This window comes from Simochromis diagramma, unplaced genomic scaffold, assembly GCF_900408965.1.
Source record: "Simochromis diagramma unplaced genomic scaffold, fSimDia1.1 OVJJ01000595.1, whole genome shotgun sequence".
Lineage (NCBI taxonomy): Eukaryota > Metazoa > Chordata > Actinopteri > Cichliformes > Cichlidae > Simochromis > Simochromis diagramma.
The window spans coordinates 1-25,500 of NW_024387117.1; the positions used below are offsets into that span (position 1 = coordinate 1).

Below are 25,500 nucleotides of genomic sequence, written 5' to 3' on the forward strand. Positions count from 1 at the left end.
TAGTCGCAAAGTCTAAAGCAACCTTTGTCTGCCTGGGCTGTACCTCTGCACGTTAGTCTGTTTCAATGTGTGACCCCCCCCCCCCTCCCTGATCAGTCGGGGGTGAGTGCGCTAATGTGCCTGGAGGCCGTTTTAATGATGTTTGCTGGGAAACGAAAAATACAAGAAGGATTTGTACGTTTTCACAACGGGGGAGTTGCGTAAGTACTAGTAAATTTTTGTCGAGTGTGTACGTTACACATGTTATTTGTTTAAAATTGGTATTATTATTTTGCTAGCTAGCAAACTCGCGGGATAAAGGATTGAAGTGCACTCAGTGCGATACAATACGGTGGCGCTATTTAACAGTTAGTTATTGCAGGGTAACTGTAATATGCTGTGAATTGAACCAAGTTACACAGCAGTAGCAGTAATACGAGTTACTTCCCTCAAGTGAAAGCGTTAACGTTAGCCCGATTAACTAGCCAACGTCAGGCTTTCTGATTGAGGCTAAAAGCGACGTTGTCACCAAGTAAACAGATATTGATGATATTTTTGTGTATTGCTGCAGCCTTTTCAAGTATTAACCTGGTGTCTTTGGGAACAGCTTAGGGGGAAATGACGGTAATATGACTGAACCATATGGGAAGAAGAATAGGCACTTTTTTGTGCTAGCGAAGTTTCCTCGCTTTCATTCAATCTGTTTATCATTAAACAATTGAAATAATGCTTCAAGCTGACATTGAGGCCTGTGGGCACTACAGCACTGAGCAGTGACAAGTGACTATTCACACTTACGGCTGTCTCGTTTCTTTACTCGTTTTATTTCTCTATCTGATAAGAAAACTATTCAATCAGATAGTTATTTGTGGTGAATGAAATACGGTTACAGTTTCAAGAAGTTTTAAGCACCAAATCCGAAATCCAAGCACTGCAATATTAAAATCCAATTCAATTTCTTGTTTGCTCCGAAATCTACGACATGACTATATACAGAAAAGCTTGACATGGTATGCAAAAAAAACCCCGAAGACAATACAAATACAAATACATGAACAAAAAATGTTTTAACTGTCAGTTATGTCATTTTAAAATTTTCCAAAACTAACATTTTCTTTGATTGACTGATATTAAATTGATTAGGGTCAAGTTTAGTGTGAACAATATTACACAAACAAGCACGTGTGTGCGCATGCGCACATATTAGAATCCCTTCGATCGCTTCTAATATGTGCGCATGCGCACATATTAGAATCGCTTCGATCCTTCTCATATGTGCGCATGCGCACATATTAGAATCGCTTCGATCGCTTGTGACGTGATAACTTTGCTTTGATCCTTTCTGATGTCATAACTTTGCTTTGATTCCAAAACCTATAAATAGGAGCGCTCACCTGTTACTTTATGCTTAACGGACGTTGACCTGCAGCAACTAAAACCCTTTTGAGAAGTTTTGAGAGCAATTTACGAGAGAAACCAAAACAAGTTCAGTTTTGTTTCTCACCAATTCACAGCGCAAACAGACACATTACACCATGTCAGCCAACCCATCCTTCGGCTCAGATGAGCTTGGAATATCTAAAGGGACCATTTTGGGAGATCACCACGTGGTGGAGGCTTTCCTTGGAGAAGGAAGCTTTGGTGTTGTAACGAAATGTCGCGATACAAAAAACAACAAAACTGTTGCTGTTAAAGTCAACAAAAGCGACCCTGAAATTCTGCTCCAGGCAAAACTGGAAATTTTCATCCTGGAGCAGCTACGACGCTTGGATCCAGACAGGTGCAACATTGTGGAATGGAACGGCTATTTCCTCGATGGAGAGCGCATTTGCTTGAATTTCGAACTCCTCGACCAAAGCCTGTCAGACTACATAGGGGACCGGAATAACCAAGGTCTCCCAATGAGAGAAATCAGGCCAATTTTGCATCAGCTCGCAAATGCTCTATTCCACCTGGGTTCTGTGGGAATAGTGCATGCTGACCTCAAACCTGTCAACATCATGGTTGTGAACCGCAGTGAGTCTCAAGTCAGAGTCAAACTCATAGACTTTGGCATTGCATGTAACACCTCTGCAGTGATTCCTGGTGACTGTGTGGGGACAATTGGTTATTGTGCACCTGAGATTATGCTTGGCATTCCATATGATGAAGCAATTGACATGTGGTCTCTAGGGCTGGTAGCTGTGGAGCTTGCTACAGGGGTGCCTCTCTATCCTGGGGAAGACGATTATGACGTTTTGAAATTCATAATTGAAACTCAGGGTCAGCTACCAGATCATCTCCTAGAGTCTGGCTTGTACACTGACAGCTATTTCATCGAGGATAACCACAACGAACAGCGCTGGACATTTAAGACCCCAGAACAATTTCAATACGAGACAGATTATCGATCCAAGGAAACTCGATCGATAAAACTTAAGTGTCTCGATGACCTCGAACAACTGCTGAAAGTTAGGCGAGGACCGGAAAATGGCCAAACATTATTTGTAAGGCTAATCAAAGAAATGTTGGCCTTGGATGCAAATCAGCGCATAACACCCTCGGAGGTTCTGAAGCATCCCTTTTTCCACCCTGGCCTCTCAAGGAGAACCCCCTGCACTGACATGAATAGTACAGGGGGAGAACTCCTTGTGCTCTCTCAGCAGCCTTCAAGCTGGAAAAGTCATGGATGGCAAAAATTCAGCTGCAGTTTCCAAAACTCAGTTGAATTTCCTCAAAAAAGAGACATCAACACCTCAGCCAACCCATCTGCCTCTGAAGATGATCTTCAAATAACGGAAGGGACCATTTTAGGAGATCACCACGTGGTAGAGGCCTTCCTTGGAGAAGGAGGCTTTGGTTTAGTAACCAGATGTCGCAATACAAAAAACAACAAAACGGTTGCTATTAAAGTCAACAAGAGCGACCCTGAAATTCTGCTCCAGGCAAAACTGGAAATTTTCATCCTGGAGCAGCTACGACGCTTGGATCCAGACAGGTGCAACATTGTCGAATGGAACGGCTATTTCCTCGATGGAGAGCGCATTTGCTTGAATTTCGAATTGCTCGACCAAAGCCTGTGGGACTACATTGGGGACCGGAATATCAGAGGTCTCCCAATGAGAGAACTCAGGCCAATTTTGCATCAGCTCGCAAATGCTCTGTTCCACCTGGGTTCTGTGGGAATAGTGCATGCTGACCTCAAACCTGGAAACATCATGGTTGTGAACCGCAGTGAGTCTCCCGTCAGAGTCAAACTCATAGACTTTGGCCTCGCATGTCCTGCTTCTGCAGTGATTCCTGGTGACTGTGTGGGGACAACTGGTTATTGTGCACCTGAGGTTATGCTTGGCATTCCATACGACAAAGCAATCGACATGTGGTCTCTGGGGCTGGTAGCTGTGGAGCTTGCTACAGGGGTGCCTCTCTATCCTGGGGAAGACGATTATGACGTTTTGAAATTCATAATTGAAACTCAGGGTCAGCTACCAGATCATCTTCTAGAGTCTGGCTTGTACACTGACTGCTATTTCATCGAGGATGACTACAACAAACAGCGCTGGACATTTAAGACCAAAGAACAATTTCAATACGAGACACATTATCGATCCAAGGAAACTCGATATATAAAACTTAAGCGTCTCGATGACCTCGAACAACTGCTGAAGGTTAGGCGAGGACCGGAAAATGGCCAATCATTATTTGTAAGGCTAATCAAAGAAATGTTGGCCTTGGATGCAAATCAGCGCATAACACCCTCGGAGGTTCTGAAGCATCCCTTTTTCGACCCTGGCCTCTCAAGGAGAACCCCCTGCACTGACATGAATAGTACAGGGGGACAAAACCTTGTGCTCTCTCAGCAGCAATCATCGTTTGGGTGGCCAGAATTCTAGGGGAGCTAGAAATTCTTGTGGAAAAAAAAAGCCCAAAACAATAACATCAACAAAAACAAGCAATGAATGTGGTCTTAAACTTGGGCACAATTTGTCTTGAAATCCATCAACTAATCTCTCAATATTCAAAGCGGAGCAGCAGACAACTTACCATCACATCAGTCCTTCAATCAGACCTACAACAAACGTCTTCAGTCTCTCACCCCAACCGGTCGCAGCAGATGGCCGCCCCGACCTGAGCCTGGTTCTGCCGGAGGTTTCTTCCTGTAAAAAGGGAGTTTTTCCTTCCCACTGTCGCCAAAGTGCTTGCTCATAGGGGGTCATATGATTGTTGGGTTCTCTGTATGTATTATTGTAGGGTCTACCTTACAATAATACATACAGCCGTGAAGTGACTGGTGATGTGATTTGCTGCTGAATGAATTCGGAACTAATTGGAAATCTGGATATTAATTAAATAAACCTGCTTTGAGCATCAATTAATTGTTGTTTGAAATTCTTTATAAATATATAAATATAGTGCCACTCTTCTACTGTTTAAATTGCAACTGTTTAAAACTGACTAATTTATTCATACACTTGAGCATAAACACTTCTACAGTAAACTGCCTGTATTTGTACAGCGCTTTACTTAGTCCCCAAGGACCCCAAAGAGCTTTACACTACATTCAGTAATTCACACATTCACACACACATTCACACACTGGTAATGGCAAGCTACATTGTAGCCACAGCCGCCCTGGGGCGCACTGACAGAACATTGCAGAACCTTCAGCACCTCGTATGAAAAATATTTGACTGTGTGTATGTTCAGGGTGGTGTGGCTGTAAGAGAGGGACTGCTTCAGAAACAGCCTCTTTATACATGCTGTGATGACACAGTCATGCTTAGGTTTTTATGTCCTGTATATAAGTTGAATTGTCCAAAGCACAAAAATGTTGGACTTCCAAATGGTCTGTTAGCAGAGACGGGTCTTCCAGCAGAATCTGCATGAATATTGAAGATACTTATATTGTCTATACGGAGGAATAATCACACGTGGGGCATCGGCTTTCACCGGAACAACACTTAGTTTTTATTGAACTCTCGCGTGCACTCTGCAGCATAACAGGAAGCATCCTTTCAAAATAAAATCACAACAGATGACAACGAGGGCATACCTATTAACTAGCTCAACACCCCCACTTGCACTCACGTTGTCAGCTTTACATGCATTCCAAAAGAAACAGTTTTTCTTTACTATTTGTTTACATTCCAAACATATATTTCTCAAACTTCAATAACTTCCCCTTTGTCGCTGGCTTTGTCATAACATCGGCCACCATCAGACCTGTCGGACAATATTCCAATATCAAATTTCCAGCATTAACTGTTGATCTCACAAAATGATATTTGATATCGATATGCTTACACCTCTGTCTGTTAACAGGATTCTTTGCCAATGCAATAGTCCCTTGATTGTCCTCAAAAATCTTTGGCGGTCTCTTTTGATGCTCATACATGCTTTGCAACAGTTGTGTCAAGTACAAACATTCTTGTGTTGTTGCTGCCAAAGCTATGTACTCTGCTTCACAAGTTGACAAGGCAACAGTTGGCTGCTTCTTTGTTCGCCATGACACCAAAGTACCTCCTTCATTCAGGCTTACGCAGTAACCTGTAGTACTCCTCCTGTCAGTCACATCAGCAGCCCAGTCTGAGTCACTGTGACCTTGTACTCTCAAATCTTTGTCACTTTTCCTGTAGCACAATGTCTTGTCCTTTGATTGTTTCAAATACCTTAGAACATGTTTCACAGTAGTCCAATGTTCCACAGCTGGTTCTTTGAAGTGCTGTGACAGCTTACTTACAACAAAACTCAAATCTGGTCGTGTGCAAGAGGTCAAGTAAATAAGGCTACCTACTGCCTCTCTGTACATTCTGACATTGTTCATTTTCTCAGCATCATTATTGTAGTTCAACCTTTGTTCACAAGGAGTTGATCTTGGTTTACAGTCTTGCATTTGAAATCTTTCCAGTATGTTTTCTACATATCTCTCTTGTGACATTTTTACACAGTCTTGGGTTTGCTCAAAATCAATACCAAGAAAATGTTTGGGTTTCCCCATATCTTTCATTTTGAATCTTGCAGTTAGCATTTCCTTCACAGTTTTCAAAACCCTTTCATCACTGGCTGCAATAATAATATCATCAACCCATATGATCATGATCACTTTTTCTTTTCCTGTTTTCCTTGTGTAAACACAATGATCTACAGGACTCTGCATGAAACCGTTCTCTATCAAATAGTCATGTAATGTCCTGTTCCAGTCTCGGCCTGACTGTTTAAGCCCATAAAGTGACTTTTCCAACTTGTAGACCAGTTTCTCATCTGTTTTTCCTTTTACTTCATAGCCTTCTGGCTGCTCAACATACACTTCAAAATCTATTGGTGCATGTAAGTATGCGGTTTTTACATCCATCTGATGCAAAATCAGGTTTTCTTGTATTGCACACTGCATCAATACTCTTATTGTGTTCAATACTCATCAATACTCTGTGTTCTAAGGTCAGTGAATCCCAGGAAGGCGGCAGGTCCTGATGGAATACATGGAAAGGTTCTCAGAGCATGTGCTGACGAACTGACCGGAGTCTTCACTAAAATCTTCAACCTTTCCTTGTCATCAAACACCGTCCCGCCCTGCCTCAAAACCTCCACCATCATCCCCATCGCCAAGAAGACAGCTGTGGCCAGCCCAAATGACTACAGGCCTGTTGCACTTACGCCTGTAGTGATGAAGTGCTTTGAGAGACTGGTCTGTCAGCACATCAGGGCCGGTCTGCCTCCCACTCTGGACCCCCACCAATTTGCCTACAGGACAAATCGTTCCACCGAGGACGCTATCACCATAGCGCTCCACACTGCGCTGAGTCACCTGGAGCACCGAGGAAGCTATGTGAGAATGCTCTTTCTGGACTTCAGCTCAGCATTCAATCATATCATCCCGGAGATCCTGGTCCAGAAACTGTCTCACCTGGGACTCTCCACCCCCATCTGCCTCTGGATCAAGGACTTCCTGACAAATAGACCACAGTCTGTCAGACTCGGCCCCCACCGGTCCAGCACCATCACACTCAGCACCGGGTCTCCACAAGGATGTGTTTTGAGTCCCCTCCTGTTTACGCTCTACACATCCGACTGCTCCCCTACCCATCTCTCAAACACCATCATAAAGTTCGCGGATGACACCACAGTGGTTGGACTCATCTCAAGGGGGGATGAGTCGGACTACAGAGATGAGGTCAACAGACTGAGTGAGTGGTGTTCAGTTAACAACCTCCAACTGAACACCACGAAAACTAAAGAACTTATCTTGGACTTCAGGAAGGGCAGAGCAGACCCGGCCCCACTTTACATTCACGGGAGCTGTGTGGAGAGGGTACACTCCATGAGGTTTCTGGGCGTGCAGATATCTGATGACCTCTCCTGGACTGCAAATACTACAGCGGTGGTTAAAAAGGCCCAGCAGCGTCTCCACTTTCTGAGAGTGCTCAGGAGGAACAACCTGGAGGAGAGGCTGCTGGTGACATTTTACAGAGCCACCATAGAGAGCATCCTAACGTACGGCATAACAACATGGTATGCAGGGTGCTCAGCTGCAGACAGGAAAGTACTGCAGAGGGTCATCAACACAGCCCAGAAGATCACTGGCTGCTCTCTGCCCAGCCTGGAGGTCACTGCAAACTCTCGGTACCTCAGCAGAGCTGGCAATATCATCAAGGACCACTCTCACCCCAGCAACCAACTGTTTGAACTATTACCGTCAGGCCGACGGTACAGGTCACATAAAACCAGGACAAACAGATTCAGGGATAGCTTCTTTCCCAGAGCTATCACCGTAGTAAATAAGCACAAAAACAATTGAACCTATTCCATACCGTCACTGTCATTATATTATGCTGCTATTCATACTGTCATTATATTAATGCTGCTACCCTGTATATATTGTACATACTATTGTTTGAGTACTTACGATTGTTTTTTTTTCTGTACTTTTTATATTTTACATTTATATTTATTATTGAAACTTGCACCAAGGGAGTGGCACTCCAATTTCGTTGTACTCTGTACAATGACAATAAAGGCTATTCTATTCTTATGCTTGTCAGGTTAGCAGTCGGAGAAAAAGTTTCATCATAGTCTATCCCAAAACACTGGTTGTAACCTTTAGCTACGTACCGTGCTTTATATTTTTCTGATCCATCACCACTGTTTTTCTTCACATATACCCATCTACCCCCCACTGCTTTCTTTCCCTCAGGTAAGATTGTTAGGGTAAAGGTGTTGTTCTCTTTTAAGGATTGCATTTCCTCATCCATAGCTGCTTTCCACTCTCTAGAGTTGGGTGACCTTGCAGCTTCACTGAATGTCACGGGTGAGTTACTTATCAGTCTGTAACAGTAGTCTATGTTAGTCAGCACTTGATCATCAATGTCTTCTCCTGACTCATATTCATTTAGATAATCTGGTTTCTTTCTTGTTCTAGAAGGATACCTTCTGGAGTTTTCAGTCTCATCACTAAGTGGCATCTGACTGTTCACTTCTGGTTGTTTGTCAGTGTCTGGTTCCTGTGAACTGGTACTGGGGCTTTCCCTGTTCACGTTTGGTCTCTCCCTCACCTGTATGTCTTCATCCTCAGACGTCGTATCAGTTTGTGTTTGCTTTTCCTCATTGTGTTTGGTTACAAACTTAACCAGCCTAAACTTTTGCACCTTGGCGCTGTCTGGGAAATAAACCTTGTATGCTGGGCTGTTTTTGTCGTAGCCTACAAAAATCCCTTTTGTACACTTAGAATCCAGCTTACCCTTGTTTTGCTTGTAAGCATAACACTCACACCCAAACTTTCGCATTCTGGATAGATTGGGCTTCCGCCCAGTCAGCAAAAAGAAAGGTGTCTGCCCTGTCCGGTTGTTAAAGCATCTGTTTCTCACGATAGCCGCTGTTTGAACTGCATATGTCCATAATTCCTTTGGTATGGCACTCTCAATAAGCATGCACCTCCCCATATCAAAAAGTGTTCACCAGCCACGTTCCGCTGTACCATTCTGGTGAGGGGAATATGGGGCTGAAGTTTCATGTCTTATTCCATGTTTGTTTAACAATACCTGATAACTCTTTGCCATGAACTCTGTGCCGTTGTCTGACCTGATACATTTTACCTTCCCGAGTGGGGCTGTATCGGCCAAAAAGATTTCAGTTGCTTGCATTGTTTCACTTTTGTTTTTGAGAAAATATACAAATACTGCACCGGAAAAGTCATCGGTAAACAATAATGCATATCTGTGTCCATCTCGTGATTCTGGATCTATCGGCCCTGCTAGATCCGTATGTACCAGCTCGAGAGGTTTCTCAGCTCTCCTGTCAGGGTTTCTACTCCTAGTCTGGACAAATTTTCCCTGAATACACACCTCACAGTTCAAACTTTCTTTGTCAGTTTTCCCTTTGATTTTCATACCTTCAACCACATTTTGTAGCTTCAGAATGTCACTATGATTGCAATGTCCCAAAATTTCATGCCATGTCTGCACATCAAAACAATTATTACACTTATCATCGTACTCACTTACAGTCTCAAGGTAATAAAGTCTGTTGTGCTCATGGATGTGAAACTTTGTACCGTCTCTGTGTTGAAGGACGTTCCTTCCTTTCTTAAAGATGATAGTGGCTCCGTTCGTGGTGGCCGCTCTCACAGAGAAGATATTCTGTGGAAATGAGGGAATGTATAGAGCGTCTTTCAGTGTTGTTTTACACTGTCTCCCTCTGCTGTCAATCAAGCACACCTCTGCATCTCCTCTGCCTTCAGCCACTCCTTTACACCTGGTGCCATCAGCTAATTCCACACAGTGCGTTCCCGGCTGGAAGTCGTCATTAAATTTCTTGAACGCTGTTTTATCATTCAGGATGTGTGATGTCGCGCCAGTATCCACCATCAGGCCTTTGGTCCTGATGTCTTGTGGCTGTTGAGGTGCCGCGTAGCCATCGCTCATCCGGAAGACATAGGTGTCGTCGCTCTCTGCGTTGTCGCCCTCCTCCGAGGCTGTGCGTGCTTCATCATTCCGTTGTCGTCTCCTGCAAGTCGACTCTCGATGGGTGTTGCTCCTACAGTGACCGCACCACTGTCTGTAGCGGCATGCTCTGGCCTTGTGTCCCCGTTGGCCACACTTAAAACAGACTATGTCTGACATGTCTCTCCTGTGGTCATTAGCAGCTGCTGCGGGTCTCGCGCTGGGTTGCACTCTCGCCTTCATGATGTTATCCTCTTGTTCCATTAAGCGCATATTCTCAGTGTCCTCATAGCTGCGGAGTTTCGTTTTAAATTCCGCAAACTTGATTTCTGATTCACTTTGCGTAATGTGAACGGAAAAAGGTTTAAATGTTTCTGGTAAATCTTTTAACACCATCGCTACAAGCAGACCATCACTAAGTGTCTCTCCAGCATTTCTCAGGGCTGTAATAAATGTCTCTGCGCGTATGATGTACTCCGTGATGCTCTCACTGCTTGCTTTCTTCAGAGAAGTCAGTTCGGTATAAAGGCTGATAATTCTTGGTTTACCTTTTCCTGCATAATAGTCTCTTAAAAGTTTCAGTGCCTCGCGTCCATCATCGGCAGCTTCTCTCATCACGAGCGATAAACTCTTATCATCCAGGAACTGTATTAACTCTGCATAGGCCTGGGCATTTTTATCTTCGTCGTCCTCATCTTCGTCATCACTTTTCAATATTTTGTCTTTTAGACCTTGTAATCTAAGATGTCCCAAAAATTTTGTCTCCCACAGTTCATAATTCTTCTCATCTCCGTCAAAAACCAACCTTGCCCATCGGCCACTGGGCTCACCAGCACGCTTATTCATGGTGCTAACTTAGCACGCTAGCCCTCACCGAACACGCTGTACTTTGCGACTTTTCCGGTGGTAAACTTTCCCCTGGCGTAGCTTCAATGTTTTCCTGGGCCCATAACCTGTTAGCAGAGACAGGTCTTCCAGCAGAATCTGCATGAATATTGAAGATACTTATATTGTCTATACGGAGGAATAATCACACGTGGGGCATCGGCTTTCACCGGAACAACACTTAGTTTTTATTGAACTCTCGCGTGCACTCTGCAGCATAACAGGAAGCATCCTTTCAAAATAAAATCACAACAGATGACCACGAGGGCATACCTATTAACTAGCTCAACATGGTCCTAACACACTGTGTGCTCTCTGTCACTTTAACACTGTGCTGTGAGAAAGTAACATGTGTTATTATGGTGACGTTACCGCGGGAAAAGCATTTTTGCAGCTCAGTGTTGAAGCTGCAGTTCACAACAAAGGTTTGCATGTTTTCGCTGTAACATGTGAAGCTTAGTACAACCCTATATTTTAAAGTGTGTGACATTTGCCAAGTATAAAAGGTCTTTTATAGCGGGTTTCCCTTGCTTACGGCCATACCACCCTGAACACCCCCGATCTCGTCTGATCTCATAAGCTAAGCAGGGTCGGGCCTGGTCAGTACTTGGATGGGAGACCGCCTGGGAATACCAGGTCGTGTAAGCTTTTGCACTTCCACACACAAACTGCAGAGGGCGCCGTTGCTCACTCAGTGGAGGCAGCTTGAGGAAAAGCTTCATGACAACGCTTGTAGGAGCCATATAAGTTGTCTCTGTCTGACTAAGTCGGTTGGTTTAAATGGACTCACTGTATTGGTGCATGGGTGTGTGGCATGTCGCATGCTTGTGGTATAAGATAAATGTGGTTGCACTCACTTGTTCACAGCACCTGATGTGATGAGCAGAAGGTAGGGTGAGCACGAGGCAAAACTTTCTGATGATCGTAATATTATCGCAATATGAATGCAAATTGAACACAACGTGATCGCAATTGATAGCAGCTTGAATGATTGTGATATAGTTGGACTGTAACTTGATGGTGTTTGTATATTTGTGCACTAATTGATGCCATAGACCAGTTTGTAATTTTGACATAGTAGCTAGTGCAGTTATTCGTAAGTTGCAGTTATTTGTTTGTGCAGTCTGTGAGTTTGTTGGACAGTTAATCCCATATGTTGATTTGTGGTTCGGACAGTTGCATGCGGAAATAAAGAAGCAAATGATATAGAAGTGTATTTTGTGCGTTAATTGTTGCGCGTCATCGGTGTCCTCATGTTTAGCCTGCCGCGGCCATTGGTTGGAAGAGCCGCAACACTCAGAGTTTTATTGTTGCTAACATTTCTTATAGATAGCACAGATAGTGCCCCACTGCAGTAATCACTCATGTCTAGATATTCCTGTTAAAAGGGAGTTTTTCCTCCCCACTGTAACATGGCAAACATAGCAAACGAATAATCCAGCTGAAGCTTCAGACAGCCGTCAGACAGTGAAACACTGCCATCTGCTGGACTCCAATAACAAAGACGCTGCTTTGACAGGTGAGGGAGTTTCAACAAGTCTGCAACGACTCAAGCATCAAACTACAGAACTATTACAGCGGACATGGTGCTCTAATGACTGCTTCATTAACGCAGGTCAGAAAGGATCAAACATATCAATAAATTATAAAACACAAAACGTCTCTTATTGCCCAGGGCTCAGGAAGTGAGTGTGTTCCTTATAGCCTATTAAACCTTAGCAGGTTATTTTGATGTGTTACAGATGAAACAGCTATCCAGTAACATTCAGCTACAAAAATGCTTTTTTATAATTACTTTTTTACAGCTTCACACTTTTACACAAGTTTTATCATCAGTGTCACAATGGCTGCTGCTAAAATTGAGTACAAGATATTTGTTGGCCTGATTAAAAGGTCTTGATGCGTGCTCAATCATCCAGGGAAGTAAATCTCCAAAAGTTGATTCTGTTCTTCTGGACGTAGCGTTTTCAGTCAGAGAAACCAGCCGACTGAAGGAACAATGGGCTGGGAGGTCAGTTCCTTAATCATGATTATGCAAATTCTCATGACCATTGATCACCAACCACTGATCAATGGTCTTGAGTACCATTCACAGAGAGTTGGAGAACGGCTGCAATCACAGCATTGTAAGATGGTGACAGATGTACCCTTAGGCCCCCTCCTTGATTCAGAGAGGGTCTTTCCCTTTTCACGTAAATGGCCTCCTTGACTCCGCCCTCAAACCAGCGTTCATTGCAGTTATTGTTGACAATCACATTGTATCGTGTAACCATCCAGCTCACATATTCAATGTAAATGATTTGTTGAACTCAAGACATGATGAATGTTCCTGCATTAAAACACATCCAGCCTAGTGTTCTCACTCTCCCTAAATGGATCTGTTACATTAGTGATATATGGGAGTTGTGTTTCAGTCTTTTCCACATGAGGACATTTACATTTAGTTTTTGCTTTACTGATGAGTGGCTGGTTAACCTGCAGTGGTTGAAGTATGTGTCGGTCGTCTGGAAGAGTAGGTGTAGAAGACGTCTTTAATGAATGTAATGCTCTGAAGGTGTCAGTGATTACTGTGAATTCATTAGAAAAGTGGATTTCAGTGAATAAAGACAGGCCCTCATGGTGAAGCTCAGGAGTCCATAAAGTGTAACAGGAGAGCTTTGTCATACTTTCAGATATTTTACATGAGCCAGTCTTTCAAAAATTACATAAATAAATAATTCATTCATTCATCCACAGAAAACACAATGCTCATATCTGAAAGTAAACTCTGATATATATCCCCGACTAGAGTTACTACTAAATAAAGGATCGCCCCAAAATGACTAAATATATAAAGACACTCTCCAGAAGAAGTTAAAGGGATTTTATTTATTGTACAAGCAATATCTTCATAAGAATTACAAATTCTGCAGACATATTACCTTCTTACTGAACCTGAATAACTCACACACAGACGTGTCTGCTGCTTATCTTTGTTCAAACATGATGTTTTATCTTCTCTTCAAAACACATTACTCATCTTTCTGGCATCGTGTTACATGAAAACACCTGCATTCTACCTGTGTCATTGTACCACAAAGACAATGATTGCAACACTGTGCTTGCAAAATAGAAGAAATAAGACGACCAGCAAATACATCAAAGATGGTAAAAGTGATTCCATCTTTGTGTCTCCTCCCATTGTTTCCCCAGTCTGTCTAGTTCCCATATTCCCAGGACACCGCTGGACAACAAGTGGGTATTCCAAGACTGAGAGACAGCCAGAGTTGGCAAAAGATCAGACATTCTTAAGTAGAAGTAAAAATACTATTGTTCCAGTGAAAGTTAAAGTACTGATTCAACTTCATTACTCAGCTAAAGCAAAAAAGTACAGGCTCGAAGCGCTTACAGAGAAAAGCATACAACAGAATACAACAGAATGCTGTTCGCGGCAGTAACACACACTTGGAGGAGAGGCTCCAGCCGTCCATTCCAGCCCTATCCCTAACATTAACTCTAACCATAACTTTAACCCTTCAGGTCTTGTTTTACAAAGCGATTCATGATTAGAACAAAAAACACATTTACACATACCGATGATTTGTCACATAGCATCGTTACCTGTTGGGATGAGAACGTGTTGTTTCCAGAGCACCACAAATTGGGGTGTCTGTAGCTCAGGTAGAGCAGGAAACCTACTAATCAGAAAGTTGCTGGTTCAATCCCCGCCTGCTCCAGCCTGCATGCCAAATATCCTTGGGCAAGATGCTAACCCCAAGTTGCTCTCCGATGCATCCATCGGGAGGATGAATGCGTATTAATGTTAGATAGAAAGCACTTACAGAGAAAAAGCATAGAAAAAAGTGAGTGCATGAATGAGGCAAGTTGTAGAGAGTAGAAACGTTTTATACAAGAACCAGTTCATTTACCGTTATATTTTAGTTTCATTTTCAGTTCTGTACTTTTTACATGTAATATTGATTCATTAGATTGACTACATGTATTAGACCTAACTTGCTGACAGCAAATTTAAACAACCGTAATAATTTATTTTCAGCGTCTGAAATATTTATTTAGTTTGTTTTTTGTTTTCTTTTTGGCTCCTGATATTAGTCAACTACTATTTGTCAATGTTGAACTAATAATGAATCTAAGAAAAGCTATTTGTCACGGTTGGCCAGCGTCAACCGTGGGGATGTGAGGAAGGAGGAGCCAGGCACGGAGCTCTGAATGCAAGCAGTGCGTTTATTTACAGTGAATGGAAAATAACAATAAATCCGCAGTGCGTTCCCGACTCCCGTGAAATGTCCTCTTCCCAGTGCTAGTGTTCCTTGTCTCCGCTCCTCAGTGTCTGAGCACCCCGTGCTCGCTGCCCTCTCGTCTCCACGCTTCTCCTGGGGAGATAACAAACAGGCAGCCGTAAGACACATACAATGCGGCAGACTATCCGTACTGACTGGCCGAGAGACTAACGTGAAGTCACGCAATGATCCAGCGTCGTAAAATTAATGAAATATTCAGTTGCAGAAAATTCCATAATTTGTCTTTTTTGGGGGGTTGGAATATGTTCAAAAGCTAGATTTCTGCATTCTGTCACACACACAGCTACATAAATGGCTCTAAGTGCATTCATGTGTTGAATAAACAAAGATTACACGTTAATGTTTTGTTAGTACCCTTATTTCATTGTGTTACATTTTACCCCAGGATATGTTACAACTAACCCAGACTATGGGGTTAATTGTAACATTTCACTCTTTGTGTTTGAGACCATACCATGCAATGGGTAATTGTGCTGCAGAGAAAATAGCTGCACTATTTAATAGCAGAGACATGTAAATACTTTGCATTACATTTTGAATCCACTACCTTAAAAGAGCTCCAATTTACAGACAGAAATGTCAAAAATGTTACAACTATCCCCGGTCTCCCTACTTCCACTTTTGTTCATTTTAACCAGCATGTTTTGTGTTTTTTGTCTGAAGGCGGCATGTATGAGATAACCTGATGCCAGGTTAATAAACTGCTATCAGTGGAAACGAGGAATCCGCGGTGGAATATGTAATCAATAGTTGCCAGAGTGACACTGCTTCTTTCATAAGAAATATCCAAACTTTTATACAGCTGTCTAAATGGCCAGGTGGATTTTTTTTTTTTTTTTTTTTTGATACTTCAGTATGTTTATGAGGGCATTTTGAAAACACGCCACCACAATGATCCCAAACAGATCCTGGAAATGACAGTTCAGGGGGCGGATCGGGTCCGCAGTCGCTTCCGCTTTGATAATCACAGTTCCCACGATCACACCGCCTCCACCCGAGTCAGAAGAAATCTTTTTTTCATCTTTTTAATTCATGATTCTTTTTTTCTTTTTTTTTTAATGGATCACATGGACTTTATTAATCATCATCTGCTGTCTGATAGCCTCACTGCAATTTAGGCCTCGTCCACATCCACACTGCTTTGGGTGGGTCTAAACTTTGTGATCACAGAATCATTGTTTTTAATACGCGCGTGTAAGAAATCGATGCAAATCTATCAACGTTATGTGTGCTGTGAACCCCGAAGACGAACGCGGTCAGTATCCATGATTGTGTTGATAAAGAGAGAGTGGGTGAGCTGGGCTGACTTAACAGCGGAAAGAGAGAGCAAGAGAGCTGCGCAGTAAATTCCTTCCTTTAAATAAAAGACATTTTCAGCTCTAACCACAGTCTGGTCTATTGTTCAATTAGTGTTTTTTTTTTTTTTACACTTTCACTTTCTATTTACTGTGTTCGGTGACGTCATCCTCACTCTCTATAGCCAGAAATTGAGGCAATATTTCTGTTGGAATATAATATGTTGATAACCAAAAGGGAAACTTAAGAACATGCTAGACAGTCTGGATTGCATCAATTGGCTCAACAATTTCCCGAAAACACATCTGCTTTGTTTGCAGCTGTTTTTGTTTGTTTGATACATTTTGTTCATTTTTGCTCACTTTTGTATTTTTTCACGTCGTTAGAAGGCCTTTGAATATTCATGTATCCCTGATTTGGACTGAGTAACTGTTTGGACCTGAATGTGATGAGAAGAGTGAAGAAGATGTCTTCTTCTTCCATTATCACCGCTGTGTTTCTGCTCTGCTGCTTAGCCAACGGATCCACAGGTATATATACAATTCAATGAATCTCATTATTAATTCCTCAGGCTTTATTAAAGGAAAAGTTCATTTTAACTTTTCAACTAAATTGTTCTTTAAGATGCCACTTATGATTGGCCAGATGTTCTATGTGATTTAGTGATCGTGCAGTTTTATTTCTATATTTCTCTGCTTCTTTATGAGGCTCTCAGTGGAAATGTGCTTTACCATCAAAAAACCTAGAATGTAGCAATAATTGCTGAACTAAAGTATCTCTGCTGTCACTGAAGCTTTGCAAAATCCTCTTGGAGGATTGGCTTTTCACATCTCTGATGCAGCGTGATGGCTTTGCCCTTGCTGTTCTTAGGCTCACCACATCCAGCCATGGTTTCTGATTGGCCCGGACAGTGACAGTCCTGGTCTCTGTGACATCACTGATGCACTTTGAAATGTAGGCAATGACAGTTTGTCTGTGAAGGTTCTCAGTCGTCAGGGTAATCGTAGTCTAAGGAGATTGGAAAGAAAATTTTCTTCAAGTTTCTTGAAGACGTTTCACCTCTCATATGAGAAGCTTCTTCAGTTCTAAGATCAATTGGTGGAGAGTCCCAGATTTAAGCCCTTTGGGGGAGACCCTCAGGAGGGTCATGGACCCCCTATTGATCTCCTACCTAATCACATGATCCAAGGTGTGAAAACAGGTGTAGGTGACAGCCAAGGTTTCGGGTGAGCTCATTGTGAAACCTGGCCCCACCCTATCATGTGATTTCCTGAGGTCAGATGGCCCGGGTTGTGAATGGGTGTTAAGGCGCCTGGGAAGGGATCTCAAAACTGGATTATAGATGGCAGACAGTTATTGTTGTAAACCACCGCCTCTGTTCAAAGATGGTTGCTCGCAGTGGACATAAATGTCTTCTCTGTCCAAAATGTGAACATTGGCATGCTCGAAAGAGTGACCTTTGACCTTTAGATGCAGATGGACTGCAGAGTCTTGTCCCGTGGAGGTGGCTCTTCTATGCTGATCCAGCTTGTTGTCTAGGGAGAGCACGTTGGACAGTGCGATGGGGGGAAATAGCGGATTTGTGTGAATTAGCTGCTAGCCTACTCCGGATGCCTCCACACTTACCGGTCTTCTTCCTCTTGCACCGCCTGACACGTTCCATCTGTGTGCGAGATCTAGTAGCAGGGCTCGCTGAATGGTAAATGGCCTGTATTTGTATAGCGCTTTTACTAGTACCTAAGGACCCCAAAGCGCTTTAGACAACCAGTCATCCACACATTCACACACTGGTGATGGCAGCTACATTGTAGCCACAGCCACCCTGGGGCGCACTGACATGTAGGTGCCTCCGAAGCAGTCCGCAGTCCCTCAGTGTAATTCATAGCTCTTCCGTGATTGATAAAGTCAGTTTGCTTTTCTTGATTTTGAGAAGGAGCTCACGACTGTGTGGGCCTTGTGTCACAAGAAAAAGAGCAAAACAAAGACACTGTTTTGTTGGGACAGAGAGCAGCCGCCCTGTGTGTCCATGTCGGGATAAGATGGTGAAAGATGAACCCTTAGGCCCCCTCCTCGATTCAGAGATGGTCTTTCCCTTTTCACGTAAATGGCCTCCTTGACGCCGCGCTCAAACCAGTGTTCCTCCCTGTCCAGGATGTTACATCCTCATCACTGAAAGAGTGTCCACTGGCCTGTAGGTGTAAATAGACTGCAGAGTCCTGGCCTGACGAGGTGGCTCTTCTGTGTTGTGCCATCCTCTTTGCCAGAGGTTGTTTGGTTTCTCCGATGTATAAATCCTGGCAATCCTCCTGGCACTCAGCAGCGTACACTATGTTACTCTGTTTGTGTCGGGGGACCTGATCCTTGGGTGGACCAATTTTTGGCGCAGCGTGTTTTGGGATTTGAAACCCACAAAGATTCAGTGTTTAGAAAAAATGCGTCTCAACTGCTCCGACACTCCTGACACATACGGGATCACTACGAGTCTTCGCTTAGGCAGCGGTCGTCCTTCTCTCCTGGATTGCCTGGAGCTTTCTGGTTGGGGAAACCTACAGTCAGCTGAGACCAGTGTTGGGCAAGTTACTTTTTTGAAGTAGTAACTGAGCTACATGATTCTAAAAGTAATTAATTACTTGAAAAGTAACTATTGCGTTACTTAAAAAAACAAAACAACGTTTAACCCTCTGGGGTCCAGGGTATAATTGGCCATTTTTAACTACTTTTGATTTTCCCTCCACGTTTCACCTATAAAAACAGTTTATTTGCCTTGTTTGGTATCGTTCTTTTCAGCACAACCTCACGTGTCTGAATCTACAGTTATGTTTTCATTTTGACATACTGTATTAACACAATTGATCTAAAATAAGACAAAACATAAAATCAGAGTAGAAAAAGTTATATTTTTTTTACTGTAACAACCACAAACATGTTTAATGAATCATTTTCATAACTTTAAATGCAAATATAAATTGTCAATTTTAAAATCTTATGCACAAGTTTTGCAAACAACAAAGTTATTTGCATCCATTTACCTTTTACCCTTTTTTAAATAACCATTTCAAAATATTTATAGAACAATCAGCTGTTCTGCATTCAATAAGATGCCACACAAATTATTTGTGCCACTCCAAAAAAATAATTTCTGTCCACTATAAAGGAGAACATCACAGCCTGATACCTGCAGGTCTGACAGCAGCAGGTGTATCACTCCTGTTTCTACCTGGAGACAGCAGTCGCCTCATTGTTCTGACACACAAAACTATCCACAACACCACACACTAACTACACACTCCAAACATGCTAAACGTCAAAAATCTCTCAGTATAAACTGGTATATATCGCCTTGTTGCTTTGTCTTGAAGTGGTCATGTGATTGGCTTACCACGACTACTTTATTCTTCCTCAGTCAAACAGCAGCACTCATGTGATTGTTTTGCCCCCAGGTGTTGGGCTAGACAGTGATCGTGATTACCGTCTGCGGGAGCGCACAGCTGCTTAAAGCTGTAGAGTCCAGATTACTTACTTACAGCTACTTCCGTGCAACTGATATAAACTGCGGTAAGCTGAACACAGCTTCAACCATCTGTTTGTTGAAAAATAGTAACGAACCGCGTTTCCTTGTTAGTAACTGTAACGGCGTTACGACGATAGGAATAGTAATTAGTTAGATTACTTGTTATTGGAAGTAAGTAATGCCGTAAGTATCATCACTGGCTGAGACTGAAGAAGTCACTTGGATGAGTGACGAAACATTTCTCCCAAACAAAATGCTACGTCCACATGAACAGAATCAACTTTTTGGCATTACCTGGATGATTGAGCATGCATGTTTTTGCACTTTTGTTTCTTCTTGACACCAGGTTTTCATTCACCTTTTAAACATAAAAAAAAAAACACCAAGAAGTAAAAAATAATAATTTCCTTCAAATTTGATGACTAGCATGACTATTCTTAATTTGTCATGAAATTCCTCTTTATTTCTTTGTCTTTCAGGCTCTCAGGATGATTGTGTGTACGCTGCAACAGGATCAACCTTTACTGTGCCACTTAGATATGAGTTGAAGGAATCAGATCACCTGAAATGGATCAAGGACACAAGTGTAGTCTTTTATCGCAGACAGAAACAGGTGACCATAGGGAAAAATGATGATGTTGATTCAACTGGATCACTAAAGCTGACACAACTCACCAAAGACAAGTCAGGACGATACAGACCAGAGGTTTACACAGAGGGAATAAATGTGGGGGGAGATTTACAGAGTGTGCGTTTGTGTGTATTAGGTAAGGAAAATAACATCATATGTGTATTTATTGTGTTTGTACTACTTCTATCACAACAAGCAAGTGTGCTAAGCTGTCTTAGTCATACTTTGTCATTAAGAGTGTTTGGTTTTATTATGACGTCACTTTTCAGTCTTATCAATCAACAGTGTTGGTTATTGTAGAAAAGCATTATCAGCAGTAGTTTATATAATGTTGATATAAAGAAATTTTCTGTACTCAGACCGTGTGCAGAAGCCCAAAGTAACAGTGATGTGTGCAGGTGATAAGACAAATGTCTCTTTTACTTGCAATGTTATTAAGGTGAGTACAATATTTATTGTTTCAGGTACAAGTTAGAGTACTCTACCAATAACTGACTCATAATTAAGCTGTTGAAGAATCTGTAGTTTGCAGTGTGCATTTACTCAGATGTTGTTTCAGTGAGGCTTGGGTCTCTATGTATGTATTATTTAATTATATAGGCTGGAAAATGACCAAAAATGTATGAAAAGATTATTATATTTCTAATTTTGGTGAGGTTGAACTTTTTATGTTAGACTTAAAATCTGAAACTTCCACTAAATCCACTAATTGTCTGTTTGTCTACAGAGTGAAAATAATTTTCAGATCAAATGGTTTATGGGTGATAAACCTGTGGCAGAAAAAGAGACTGGCAAGGAGCTGACAAGGCCAGCCGAAGACGTGCTAAATGCTCGTTTCTCTTGCAATGTTTCTAACCCCGTCAGCTCTGAGATCAGTCAGCCTGTTCAACAAGAATGCTATAAGCCCTGTGAGTAGTCAAGTCAGTGACACTGGGTTGTGCAAGTATGATGTGATATCATGTCACCTGTCACTCATCTCCAAATAAATACATTTCTGCTCCTGTTGTTTTATTCTGCAGCTGATCACAGTGGCATCTGGATCGCTGTGGGTATGTTTCACATCTTATATGAAATGTGGAGGAATTAAACTTCACACAATGAACTCATCATTTGTCTATTTCTAGTCCCACTTTAACATGTCAAACACGATTTGCTGTTATTCTTCACCATCAGGCATTTGTATTTGTTTGGTGGTCATCCTTGTTGTCGTCATTTGCTGTGTCCAGTCCAGACGGAAAAAGCGGATTAAAAAAATCCGTAAGATTTCTTTTCAAAAATGTCGTCTCCTTTTTTATTTTGTTGCTGGGTTGTTTTGGCTGGTGTTTGGTGGCAGGGCGTATACTTCACTGAAAGCTCAATAACTTTCCTTCCTTGAGTATTGAGACAATAAGTTCATTTTTCTTTAGGTTTAGCCATTGTAATGAATTTCACAGTGCAGCATTGACATTAGGATTAAACAAACCAGTCTGAGCATGTGATGCTGGATTAGGCTACAGATGACACACAAATTATTGTGTCAAAGAAGGAAATTAGGTTTTTAATGTTTTGAGCAGTTTATCTTTTACTACATGGTCAGAAATCATCACGTGTTGCAGAAATGACCTTTTTTGTGACTGGGCGGTCTGTGGTCTGGATTTCATTTCCTTTTTATTTTTTATTTATTTTTTAAAATCTGAGTGACACCTCCAAGATGTGTTGAGCTTTTAGATTTCGTTGATTGCAAAGCAGATGAAGTTTGATTCTAGCTCATCTTTGTTTAGCTGACAACACCACATCAAAGCCAGGGTCTTAGTATGAGCAGGTTTTGCGAGAAATGATGAGAGATGATTGTGATGTGAAGACACAGGATGTCTTTTGTCCTGTTTTCCTCCTCTCACCCTAACCGGTGGCGGCTGATGGCTCCTCCTCCCTGAGCTGGTGGTTTCTTGCTTAAAGGGAGTTTTTCCTTCTCACTGTCACTAAAGCTCTTACTCATAGGGGGTCATATGATTGTTGGGGTTTTCTGTTTCTTTGGATTACTGTAGGGTCTTGACAATATAAAGTGTCTCGCATCAACTATTGTTATGATTTGGCGCAGTATTGACACAACTGAACTGAGCTGATTCTCCCTCTGACCTGTCGTCTATGCTTATTTTAACAGAGGAGGAGGAGCTTCGTTTACAGATCACTCAGGAACAGCAGCAGCAGCTGTAGTGAGCTGGCCTGCAACACTCAAATAACTCATCTAAACGCCATCGTGACCAGCAGCATCCCAGAACCTCTGAGTGAGACAACAGGAAAAAATACAATCATTATCCAGCCTCAGTGCTGAGATGAAACGGTGTGTTTAGGACCCCTCGTTTGTGTACACTGACTGTATAAACTGGGTTAAATGTGCACACAATAATGGAGCAGGTCAATGAACCCATATAGACGATCAGTCTAAACAAGTGCTAATCAGTATTTGATCAACATTGATGGACTCATTTTTATTAAAGACTCATGTGTTACAGTATTTTTAAAAGATGTGGAAAAACTAGATTATTCCTGGAATACTGTCGTCTACTTGTCTGTGTGGAAAAGCTTGTCCTTGTAAAAATGTGATGACACTTATATTTTGACTTTTTTAACATTTTTTCTACTTTTTGGTTTTTTAAAATGTTACCTTTAAACAGTTGTGATTTAGCATAGCATAGCATGGCCATCTCTGTAGTCCTCTTGCTTGTGAACTCTGGGATTTGTATTACAACCAAAGTATCTCAAAGCCATGGCATTCCTTTACTGTTTCTGTTTTAAACTGCTTGAAAGGGACTGACTTGTATTTTCAGACCTATGAATTCTCCCATAAACATCTGTTTGAAATGTTTTGTGTTCCTCTTCTGTTTGACAAAAAGTTCTGCTTCTATTTTTTTAATCAGTAATACTCTAATGTGAATAATAAGCTTGGCCTTCCTTATGAACGCATCAACAGTTCATGTCCTCGGATAGTTTTCTGCATTTTGTAGAGTGTATTTGCTCCGACGTGTAGAAAAGGTGTATTATTATAAATGGATATATTTTTGCGATTTGTCCTGCTGAAGTATTTCTTCAGCTTTCCAAGGATTTACCCATGAACTCCTGCAGCTAGATGGACATAAAGGTATATTTTGCTGTCTGATCACATGGTTGTATAACATACTGACACTGGTCTCTCTTCTGCCCTTGGCTTCTGTTATTCGTGCCTTCTGTTGATCTTTACTGATAAAATAAACTATTTTACTCTTTTCTCTCGCCTCACAGTTCATTATTTCAAAACCACTACCAGGTGAAGAAAAGAGAAACAGTATTTTCCACTGAGAGAGCAGCAGCGCCCTCTGCAGTTTGTGTGTTGAAGTGAAAAAGCTTACAGGACTCCAAGTAATGACGAGGACCAACCCTGCTTAGCTTCCGGGATCAGGCGTGTGCAGGGTGGTATGGCCATAAATGAGAGGACAGTGCAGAAACTACCTTTTTATACGTGCTGTGATGACACACACATGCTTATATTCTTATGTTCTATATATAAGTGAAAGTCTCCAAAAGACAAAAATGTTGGACCTACAAATCGTCCTAACACACTGTGTGCTCTCTGTCAATTTAACACTGCTGAAATAAACTAAATTGTTCTTATGGTGATGTTAATGCGGGAAAAGCAACTTTGCAGCTCAAATTTGAAGCTGCAGCTAATAAAGAAGGTTTGCATGTTTTCGTTGTAACATATGCAGTTTAGCACAATAATATATTTAATGCATCATCAGCAATTCTTCATATAATATAATATTAATGTATAAACATTATATAGATATAATCCGATCTCAGATTATGTGCAGAACTCTGTAGTGATGAAGAATTGCACAGGAAAGTCAGAAGCCACATTTAGCCCTTTGCACACATACTGGTTGATGGTGTACTTGTACATAAACCACAACACTGGGCACTGATGTGTCCATACCCTGCCACCCACTGGTCGTTTAATGTTACTGTAGATGTATGACGTGTGTCATTGTAATTATTGTTATTTAACCCTGTCATGCATGAATTATAACCTCAATTAGGATATTTTTTCTTAAATCCCTGTAGAACTGCAATCACATAAGTTAGCGCAATAATTTTTTTTTGCATATCAAACCGGAGGACTTGTACTTACATCTTATGCCATCAGTTTGTCCTAGGTCATGGTTTCCTTCCACACATATCTTTGCAAAAATTGCATAAAAAGCACTTACATCTTTTTATAGTTGCAGTTCAAGCAATATTTAAAAAAGACCTGTCAGCAGCTTTGGGCTGTAATTAAAAAACAACAACAGAGAACATTTGAACATTTTCTGCATAGACGTCCAAACAGGAGTACTTACACATTTCAGTGACAACATGATGCAGAGTTTGAGCTCTGACTCAGGTTCAGCTTATCTCAATAACCCATTAATCTTGCTTCATTGGACACCCCGAATCTCCTGAAATTAATAATACATACCTTATTTGCCACACGACACTCACAGAAGTGTTTCTCACTTATTTGAAATAAAATACACATTTAATTTTACAAAATAATGACGGGATATTAATTTTCTTATGCAATTTAATTTAATTTACTTTCTTCTGACAGTGAAAGAAAAAACGAAAAGGACCCTGTAGCGGCAACAACAAAAATCAGTTTGTATTATCAGATTTTAAGAAGAAGTCATTTTGGAAAAACATACATTTATATTTTATGTCTAAATTATTAATAATCACCCAAATTAGGACAGTTCTTGCTTACCTCTTCAACATCTCCGACTATATAATCACAGATTTTATTTAAATATATTATTTGCTGAAGCAAGTCTTTGTTCTAAGTATCACATTTGCTTTGTTCTTTATCTATGAGAGCAGACGAGGCCTCTTCTCTTCAAAACAATACCTGCACACTCACAGTATATTTGTTTTCTTTGCAATGTCATGATGATTATCGTGATCTGAAAAAGTTCCAGTCAATCTAAAAGTAGT

General features: G+C 41.5%; 1 protein-coding gene, 1 long non-coding RNA gene and 1 pseudogene across 5 annotated transcripts; 2 read left to right on the plus strand and 1 right to left on the minus strand.

Annotated features, from left to right (window-relative positions):
* The first annotated feature begins 11,307 nt into the window (after window positions 1–11,307).
* Window positions 11,308–11,426, plus strand: LOC120743285 (annotated as a pseudogene).
* A 3,558-nt stretch (window positions 11,427–14,984) lies between these two features.
* LOC120743277 lies at window positions 14,985–15,349 on the minus strand. The gene is made up of 2 exons (XR_005698135.1): window positions 15,231–15,349; window positions 14,985–15,151 (listed from the first exon to the last, which is right to left on the minus strand). It is a non-coding gene; the product is annotated as an uncharacterized LOC120743277 (long non-coding RNA).
* A 609-nt stretch (window positions 15,350–15,958) lies between these two features.
* LOC120743274 (T-cell surface antigen CD2-like) lies at window positions 15,959–23,766 on the plus strand. 4 transcript variants are annotated; one of them, XM_040046861.1, is made up of 8 exons: window positions 15,959–16,224; window positions 16,762–16,905; window positions 20,366–20,653; window positions 20,877–20,956; window positions 21,245–21,425; window positions 21,537–21,566; window positions 21,691–21,774; window positions 22,658–23,766. In XM_040046861.1, the coding sequence occupies exons 2-8, from the start codon at window positions 16,824–16,826 to the stop codon at window positions 22,708–22,710; spliced, it is 798 nt and encodes a 265-aa protein (XP_039902795.1). In that variant the 5' UTR covers window positions 15,959–16,224; window positions 16,762–16,823; the 3' UTR covers window positions 22,711–23,766. The 4 variants fall into 4 exon arrangements, with proteins under 4 accessions (XP_039902795.1, XP_039902796.1, XP_039902797.1 ...); XM_040046862.1 differs by having other exon boundaries at window positions 15,959–16,905; XM_040046863.1 differs by lacking the exon at window positions 21,691–21,774 and having other exon boundaries at window positions 15,962–16,224.
* The last annotated feature ends 1,734 nt before the right edge of the window (window positions 23,767–25,500 follow it).